The sequence below is a fragment of the Marmota marmota genome, unplaced genomic scaffold (genome assembly GCF_001458135.2).
Source record: "Marmota marmota marmota unplaced genomic scaffold, marMar, whole genome shotgun sequence".
Classification (NCBI taxonomy): Eukaryota; Metazoa; Chordata; class Mammalia; order Rodentia; family Sciuridae; genus Marmota; species Marmota marmota.
The window spans coordinates 46,121,520-46,131,198 of record NW_026000229.1 but is presented as its reverse complement, the minus strand read 5'-3'; the positions used below and the strand labels follow the sequence as shown (position 1 = coordinate 46,131,198).

Here is a 9,679-nt window from a genome sequence, read left to right as displayed (position 1 = left end):
TGATTCAGGTAACTAATTTGATTTAAAATTTATTTTAATATTCATGTTGAAGAAAAACATTGATACGTTACAGAGAATTAGGAGAAGAATTAGCCAATCTTTCAATGATTGCAGTTAAAGAAAAGAAGGGATATTTCAGATTCCCTGAACTTTTCAGAGATTTCTTACTGACCTGGTCCACTAGCCATAAGCAATGTATTTTATTTAGGTGGTTGAATTTTTTAAATTATTGTATCCTAATGATGTATTTCTAGAAACACAACCTGGTCCCTTTATAGAGTCTTCTCTCATAAGAAAATCCTTCCAAAAAATTCTTAGTAGCAGTTACTGCTGCAAGGGGTTGAGATCAGCAATTAGCCCATACATAGTTTTTAATACTAGTGGTGAATAAGAGTCACTTGAGGCAGTTTACAGTAAAAAGTAGATTTCTTGAATTGGTTCCTACAATTTAAACTCAAATGTCAATTACAGAACCATATTACTTGCATTCTGTTTTTAAGATGGAGCCTCACTAAGTTGCTCAGGCTGGCCTCAAACTTGCAATTCTCCTGCCTCAGGCTCCCATGTAGCTGGGATTACAGGTATGACACACTGAGGCTGGCTTCCTCGCATTAAAAAAAAATTCACTGTATGGTGCATTCAAATTACCTCATTTAAAAGTGAGAAATGAATTTCACAAACACTTCCTTTAATTTGCAATATGTGGCTCCTTATGCAAGTTCTATACAAGAGTTCATAATTTTCAGAAAATAGATGATTTCTTGCCCTTGAATTTCACTAATACATCCAACAGCCATGTGTATCACTTACACAACTAATTAACCCCACGGTGTCTGTATATAGACTGACAGTACAATGATTCATATTCATCCTCAGGGATCTGGCCAAAGCAAGGTAGAGATTGGAGCAGAGATTAAAAAATGGAATGTGAGTCACTGGATAGTTGTAAGAGGTATGAAATACCTCATGTGATTGGATATTTAGGAACTTTGTGTAAGGGTGTTCTTATGCTAAACACATACACACACTCTTTCTCTGGTGTATGTGTGTGTGTGTGTGCATGTTCATGTGCATGTGTATAAATTGATAGGATAGAATTCTAGGAAATTTTGGAAGAATAAAGGAGGAAAGAATATTTTTCCTAACTGTAAGGTCTGGGTAGTTTCTCTAAGTGCTCTAAGATCATATCCTATGTATTCCTACTTTAGCAAATTTTATGACTGTGTACCTTCCTTTTTATTCATTAAAGTAAAAGCTCCGTGATTCTGGGAATGTATGTTCTTAAATACTCTATTTCTAATACTAGCTCAGTGTCTAAAATCTGAATTATAGTAGGTACTTCAGAAATGCTTATTTATTGCATAAAAGAATGCTTACATAGTATTTGTTTTATTTTAATGATAAAAAAATGGCACAGCCATTACAGAGAACAGTATGGAGATTCCTCAATAAACTAAATAGAAATATTTTATGATCTAGCTATCCCACTTTTAGATATATATCCAAAAGTAATGATTATGCCCACTGTATTGTAGGATTATTCACAATAGTTAAGTCATGCAATCAACCTAGGTGCACACCGTGGGCATGAAATGTGGGCAAGAAAATGTGGCATATATGCACAATAGAATATTATTTAGCCCTAAGGAAGAATGAAATCCTGGTATTTGTAGCAAAATAGATGGAGCTGGAGGACACTGCATTAAGGAAAATGAACCAGACACAGAGAGATAAATACTACATATTCTCTCTCATATGTGGAAGAAAATTAATATTTTTAAAAGGAGATCTGATTATAGAACATAAAATCATCTTTTTAGAATACAGAGATATTTAAAATAAGTATAAGATGAATCTCTGGGATTCAAACACAAACTTCCTATTAAATGATGCCCCACAATAATAGAATCACCTAAGTAAAGGATGCAATGCATATAAAAAACTACTTCGGGTGGCAATATATTAATTTAATAATCCAGTGCATATTAAATATGACATAGTAACTTGTGATCATACCATAAAATATTGTGCCATAAAACAAGGATTTTCCCATATTAAAAATAGCTACTGAAATTGCATAACAGTGGCAAACATCTATTTTTTTAAATAAAAGATTAAAGTATCCTACACACTCACAAGGAAACAAACACTGTTTAAAATTAAAGAGTCTTGAATTGGAGGGTGTTTTCATCCTCTCTAGTTTCTAAAAATCAAGTGAAAGATTCACAGGGCACTCATTATTTAATTCCAGTTTATCTGCCTTATACAAAATGTCTAATGTATTGGATAACTCCTCTATGGTATGTTGGGTTATGATTATAAAATTGAAATTCATTTTATATCAACATTTTAAGCAAAATAAGCTAGAAAGAAAAATCTGGTTATAACAGATACAATTAAACATAGAGTTTGTTCCAAATATAGATGCAAATATATATATATATATATATATATATATATATATATATATATACACACACACACACACACACACACATACACATATATATGTACATTTGTACATACATGCATTTGTTTTTATATATAAAATAAAGTCATAGAAATAATTTGTGCTTAAATGAATTGTCTATTACATAAAATGTTTAAAATTATAAAAACAAACACAAGGTCAGAATCTTATCTCAGAATCTTTATCTCCTGAATGAGTGGGACCATGTGGTGCTATGGAAAGCAGGAAGTCAGTGAAAAGTTACTTGTTGGTTCCACAGTTTCTTCATAGCTGTTTTCATCTCCTCATTTCTCAATGTGTAGATGAAGGGGTTCAAGAGTGGAGTGAAAACCGTGTAAAATACAGACAGGAATTTGTCCACAGCAAACTCACTGAAGGGCCACAGGTAAATGAAAATGCAGGGTCCAAAGAAGAGTGTGACCACCATGATATGAGCAGAGCAAGTGGACAGAGCTTTGGAGACGCCTCCTGCAGCACGCTGACGGACACTGAGGAGGATGGCAGTGTAGGAGATCATGACCAGCAGGAAACAGCTGACGGAAATCAAGCCACTGTCTGAGATCATAAGTATACCCAAGACATAGGTGTCCATGCAGGCAAGTTTGATCACCTGAGGAAGGTCACAGTGGAAACTGTCCACCTCATTGGGGCCACAGAAAGGTAAATTCACAGTGAAGGCAATTTGACTGATGGAATGCAGAAATCCAATGACCCAGGAAATGAACACCAGCTTGATGCAAGTCTGCCGGCTCATCATTGTCATATAGTGCAAGGGTTTGCATATGGCCACGTATCTGTCATAGGCCATGGAAACCAGCAGCACCATCTCAGCCCCTCCAGCAAAGTGGAAGAGAAAGATTTGAAACATACATCCTCCAAAGGAGATTATCTTTCTATCACTAAGGAAATCTCTGATCATCTTGGGGGTGGCAAATGAGGCCAGCCACATGTCCACAAAAGACAGATTCCCCAGCAGGAAGTACATAGGGGAGGACTGCAAGTTAGGGGCAGAAATTACAGTGACCACAATGAGGAGGTTACCCAGAATAATGGCTACATACATCCCAGAGAAAAATACAAAGAAAAAATTTTGTAGATATCGTGAAGAGCAAAGTCCAAGCAACACAAATTCTGACACCACTGAATAATTCTGCATGTCCATTATCACAGGTATCAGATTCTCTTCTGAATCTACATAAGGAAAAGAAAATTATGTCATTTATATCAAGATGGGTGGACTAGAGCACCTTATATAAAGGGGAGGCATTAAAGTCAGTCAGGCATATAAAGAGAAAATTGCATGATGTTAGTAATATTCAGAATTTATAAAAGTGGAATTTATGGAAACAGAGTAAAATAGTATTTACCAGAATTGGGCTTGGGTGGGTGGTGATAATTGGGGCAAAGGTGGTCAAAAGATTCAGGGTTTGAGATAAATGGGGAATGTGTACAAAAGGTGTACTACAAATCATGGTGGTTATAACTAATAGCAATAATAATGGTTGATTATATATTTCAAAGTTTCTGAGTCAGAATTTAAATGGTCTCACTACAAAAATAGTGAGTTAATGCATGTTAAATAGTTTAGTTTATATATTACACAATGTATTCATGTATGAAACTATCATTTTGTGTACAGAAATATGTACAACTCTTTTGAATTAAAAAAGGGAGGAAGGAAGAAAAGAAGGGAAAGAGAAGTAGACAGAGAATATGCAAGTTGAAGTGCCTATTAGCTGCCAGGGAAATGAAAATGATCAACTAGGTCTTATCTCAATATAATTTTAATATATAACACAAAATCTAAAAATTCAGTATGGAACATTATAAACAGTTTCATACGAACATGTATATTTGCCCTTTTCAGACTTCAGAGTTTCTTTAAGAGTTGTTGGACACTTTGGAAGACTTTAACATAGGTGAGAACTTTAGGAACATCTTTTCTTTCTTTCCTCTGTTGTCCTTTTTTCATAGAAAGATGGAAGGAATGATGTGCAAAGTTTGAACAAAAACTGTTAGGAGAATCAAGAATATGCATATTTTCAGAGTACTGTTATGTTTTACCCATCAATGTAGGTATCATTGTCCAATGGGTAATTGTATTTAAACATTATGCCTAAAAGTCAAAATGAAAACCTAGTTTAAACATATCATCATGTAAAACACAGAAAATTATATATACATTATCATGTCTCCCTCTTTTTCTCTCTCCAGTTATATAAACAAAACCAAAACAAAATCAAGTAAAGCATTTTGGCGGGTGACTCTATGTATATATCTCCCTAAATATATCTAATGTATCTAATCAATATGCCTCTCTCCTGAATCCATAATAATCAAAATTTAAAAGAGAAAGATTTCTTTAATCTATAAAAGCTTATTCTGGATGTAAAAGCCTATCAAGGTTGAGGTATATTAAGTACAGGATAGGTTTTAGATTTTTAATCAATGTGTGTATGTTTGGTAATTTTATGGGAATGTCATTATTATGTTATATGTGTTTTACAGAATGACATCATAGTCTCAGAAAATGTCTTTGAGGAAACTTTGATCTAAATGATAGTACAGTTACATAAAAATTCTTATTTTTTTTAGTTTCAAAATATAACATGTAAAGAAATTTTAATATAAGATAATAATCTATGCACCTGGGGGATAGCCTCTAAATAGTAGACCCCTTATTCTCCCCTTCTTTTCACCAACAACCTAGATAGGAGATAATTAGCAGATTTTCATATAACAGAAATGTGACAAGGTTCACTTATTGACTATTTCATAAACAGAAAATATGGGTTGCAATCAAGTTCCAGAGAGTAAGAACAAGAGAATGAGTGGAATGGTGAGGGAGAAAGATAAAAGGAAAAAGAATGTAGGTTGATACTATCAAGGTAATGGTAGTCTATTATTAATATATTTCTTTACAAGTGCTGTTCCCTTTGTGATTACAATTATAATGAAAATGTAGCTTTTGTGATTTAAAAGTAAGTAAAACTTTAAAAAAATAAATTGTGGAGTATTTTGCTTTAATGTTTCTGATTAAATGCACCAAAAGAAAATCTGGTTCAGGACAATTATTTTTTATTTTCAATTAAAGTTCAGTTCAAGAAACTGCTTTCTAAAGAGCAATAGACTTGAGGTTTCTCTTGTGTTAAAACTTCTTGCTTTTTTTGTATTTTGTATTATTTATTACAGTGTAATTTTTCTACTGTAAAATTCAGTCATTTTAAAAATAAAGGTTAATGAATTTTAGTGATTTTAATGAGTTGTATAATCATTTTCTGAATGCTTGCTTTGGAATTTTGACAACTTAGTTTCTCTCAAATTTCTAGCAATGGTCAGGTTGCTGTCTTTCCTTCTTAGTTACTTAACTTATAACCTCACTCATTTAGACCAAATCTATATAACATCAACACAGTATTCCATTTCACTTACCTTAGTATTTAAGTGATATAAAGGGAAATATATCAATTAAGTTAAGTGTTAATGATATCATTTTCTAAGTTTTGTTTGGGATTAAAAGTCATTGATCAAATTTATTAATGAATTATTTTTCATAAATTATCTCTCAGAGGATTTTAGAATGGCTTTCAATGAAAGGGATGTTTTTCAGGACATTTCTCAAGCACCAAAACATAAAATTTGTGCAATAATTTCATGGGATGTTTTCATGAATAGACACGAGTTTCTGACAAATTCAAAATGGAATTAAGACAAATCTAGTTCTGAAGTTCCAGATGAAGTAGGATAGGATGCATAGGTCTCAGTAATAATTTTTCATAAGAAATAAACTAGACCTTAATTTTCCTCACTAAGAGGAAGATACTGTATAAAAATATTTTTAAAAAGAGCATTGAATTGAATTCTTCACGAGCAATTTTCTAAAAATTACAGAACTAGCTTTCATATGAGTTTTTTTTTGGGTGTGTGTGTGTGTGTGTGTACCCTTATAAAACTGAAGAACATAATCTGAAAAAATAGCTTCTACAGGGAAACAAAGTAAATAACATATGTAAAATACTCTAATAATGTGAAATAAGGTAGTAATAGAATCTTAAAATCTAAATGAATTGGCATCTATTATATCTGCTTTAGTTCTCTCAAGTAGGAATCATCTCAAACAGACTTTCAAAAAATAATGAGAACTGAAATTCCTTTTGTTCCCCTTGAACTTTCATAAATGCATTGCATAAGAACACTTATTTGCAATACTTTTTATTGTAATTTCATGCTATACTCCTTTAGACTAGAATTTTGCATCTGAAGCTAAAACACTGGACACAATGCACATCATCACAAATTAAGAATACTTAGCAAGTTTGGTTATTGTATCCTGACACGAGTATGTTCTAGTATGGGTCACATTCCATGGAGCTGTAATGTTTTTAGCATTCCTTTCCTTATATGTCCATAAAATATTTAATATATAAATGTAAAATATAATGGAATATAATTTATATGTTTATAAAAATTGAGTGAATGGAAAATTGAAATGATTAAATGGAAGACTCAGGAAATAAATACAAAAGAGTTCCTACTTGCTCTTAAGTTTAAGATGTTGTAATATTTGGTAAGGGTAATGGTTGCAAAGTTCTCTAACTAAACTAAAAAACACTGAATTGTGCACTAAAAATGAGTAAACTTTATGATATACAAATTATAACTAAATAATGCTCTTTTAAAAATGAATGTTAAATGTAAGAAAAAAAGTATTAATTTCCTGTAACTCTTTATGACTTAAGAAGTCCTTTATAAAGTTATTAACTTAATGTTAAATTTATAATAAAAAACTGAGGTTAATTTTCTACATAAATAACAGTATTTTTAAATTAAAAAGCAAGTAAGTAGTGTGGTAAAAATTCAACAATAATGAATTTTTATTTTATTTAACAAGGTATTATGACTCACTCCAATGACATAATAAAAAGATAATAAATGAGTCTCTATTTGACTGATACCTTAGACACGTGTTCACATTTATGTCAAAGTCTCTTTACTAACCTGGAGGCAAGGTGGTCAGCGCTGAAACTGAAGATTAGCCCATTTATATTTCACATTTAGTGTAGATACTTAAACGGAGCTTCTGAAAACACATATATTTTCATTCTAGATGCTGTTTGATTTTAAATTTTCCCTGTGTCCTAAAATAATTTGGGGGGAGGACCATTTTAAGAAGCTAGAAAAACTCCAGACTTCAGCTTTCTTTGGATTTAAGATATAAATGTTTACATACATATATATTTCTTCCCCCACCAAATTAAGAATGCCTTAATGATGGATCATTCATGGTCAATTGCCATAACGGAGGCTGGGGAATAAATCACGTTAGGGTGGGAAATTTGTGGTAATGAATCTCATTCATTTCCCCAGAGGCACAGGAATAAAATTTTAAACTTCTTCCTTATTATATGAACATACTTGCAGTATTTTAGTAATTCAAGAATAATAATACATGTCATTAGTAATTTAATGAACCAAAAAATATGTATTTCCTTTAATCTAATAGATTCTGAAAATTTGCCTGTCCTGCACATTGTTTTATGTAGTTTTGATCAAGTATAACACTGAAGAAGGCATTCCTACTAGGAGAATCAGATTTGAATGTGACATAATATTTGTCATCTCTAGAATTATATTGTCAGGTATCATACAATCTCCTGGTTCTGGGCTACTCTGGACATCTGCTACAACTGATAGGCTGCTTACTTATCAATATCATTGATGTTAATGCAGGCTTTTCCCACCAATGAATCTTTGTGGATGGCAAATACCCTAGAATGTTCTGCTCTAAACCATCACCACATTTACAACCATTTGCATCACACTCACTTCCCTATTGCATGAGTAAGCACCACCAAATTCATAAGGGATTTCACCACCAAGATACTCTCTAAGTGAACCAAGAAGTCTCACGTTCTACACTGACATTGTCTTTCACTTCAAATGAGTCACAAAGTCTTTCTAAGTTTGGTTAGATGAACTTAAATAAAATATACAGATGATAATTATTAAATAAAGATTACAGAAACAGGTTACCAACTTCAGTGTCATTTGTTTCTAAAATGTGGTGATCATGTGAGTACAGATATAAAACATAAAGAATTACAGAGAAGTTTTTAACAGCCAGCTGAAGAGAATGCTTGATTTGGAGGTAGGGAAAAACACTAACGTATTGTTAATTTTATGTGTCAACTTAGAGGATGCTTTTGACTGACACATTAAAATTTCACCTTGAGTGAAGTGTCCTGCCCTCCATAATGCAGGTGAAGGCCAAGATGAAACAAAAGTCCAGTGTTCCCAAGCAGGAGGGGTCCTCCATCAGATCACCTTCAAATGTCATCTATGCCATCTGCTGTCCTGGGTTTCCATTGCCCACACTGCCAATTCTGGACTTGCCAGGTTACTTTTCTCTCTTTTTCTGTGTGTGTGTGTGTGTGTGTGTGTGTGTGTGTGTTTGTGTGTATGTATGTGGGCCTGTGGGTATTTACTGCATCATGTGCCTCAATCATCTGACAGACTATACAATACCAAGGCCTACATGCCAAAATGGAAATACATTTTAAAAAATCCACCCAAAATTCCAGTGCAACTATCTTAGCCCTGATGACAAAGAACTAATATTCTTAATGCATAAAAGCATTTAGGACTGAATAAATAAAGAAAATCTTAACAGAAAAAGGAGCAAACATAAAAAATGATTTTTAGGAATAAAAGAAATAATAGGGCAACATAAATTGTGAAGTTTACCTCGTTAAATATCAAATTCAACAAGGGATAGTTTATTTCACATGTCAAATTTAGGGTAAGTGCATCAAACTTTTGTTTAGGTATGATTAAAACTAATTTAGTAAAAGTCCCAATAAATATTTAATGAATATCACATATCTTTTGAGTGTTTCCTCTATTCCAGCACTATGCTGTTTATTTTTTTCAATTAATATTCATAAAAATCGAATAAAATAAGCATACTAAGTCCCCTTTATGTGTTAAAATTTTCCATAGCAAAGTTAAAATTCTAAGCCAGGCATTTGGACTCCAGAATCCATATTCCCAAACTAATGAATGCTTCTTCCTCTTTGTAAGATGGAGTATACATTGTTAAGACTTTTTTGATAGCTATTTGGAAAAGATAGATCTTTTTGCTTGAAAATGCACTTATATCTTTTCTCTCTCTCTTTCTCTCTCTCCCTTCCTCCCTCCCTCCCTCCCTTC

At 32.5% G+C, this 9,679-nt stretch overlaps 1 protein-coding gene across 1 annotated transcript; it reads right to left on the bottom strand.

Annotated features, from left to right (window-relative positions):
* Positions 1–2,699: 2,699 nt before the first annotated feature.
* LOC107137856 (olfactory receptor 4K14-like) lies at positions 2,700–3,632 on the bottom strand. The gene has a single exon (XM_015480293.1). It carries the CDS (start codon positions 3,630–3,632, stop codon positions 2,700–2,702), a length of 933 nt encoding a protein of 310 aa, XP_015335779.1.
* Between the last annotated feature and the right edge of the window lie 6,047 nt (positions 3,633–9,679).

What these genes read in the sequence shown, in the direction of transcription:
- LOC107137856 (XM_015480293.1), bottom strand. Translation starts at nt 3,632, where the DNA reads ATGGACATGCAGAATTATTCAGTGGTGTCAGAATTTGTGTTGCTTGGA.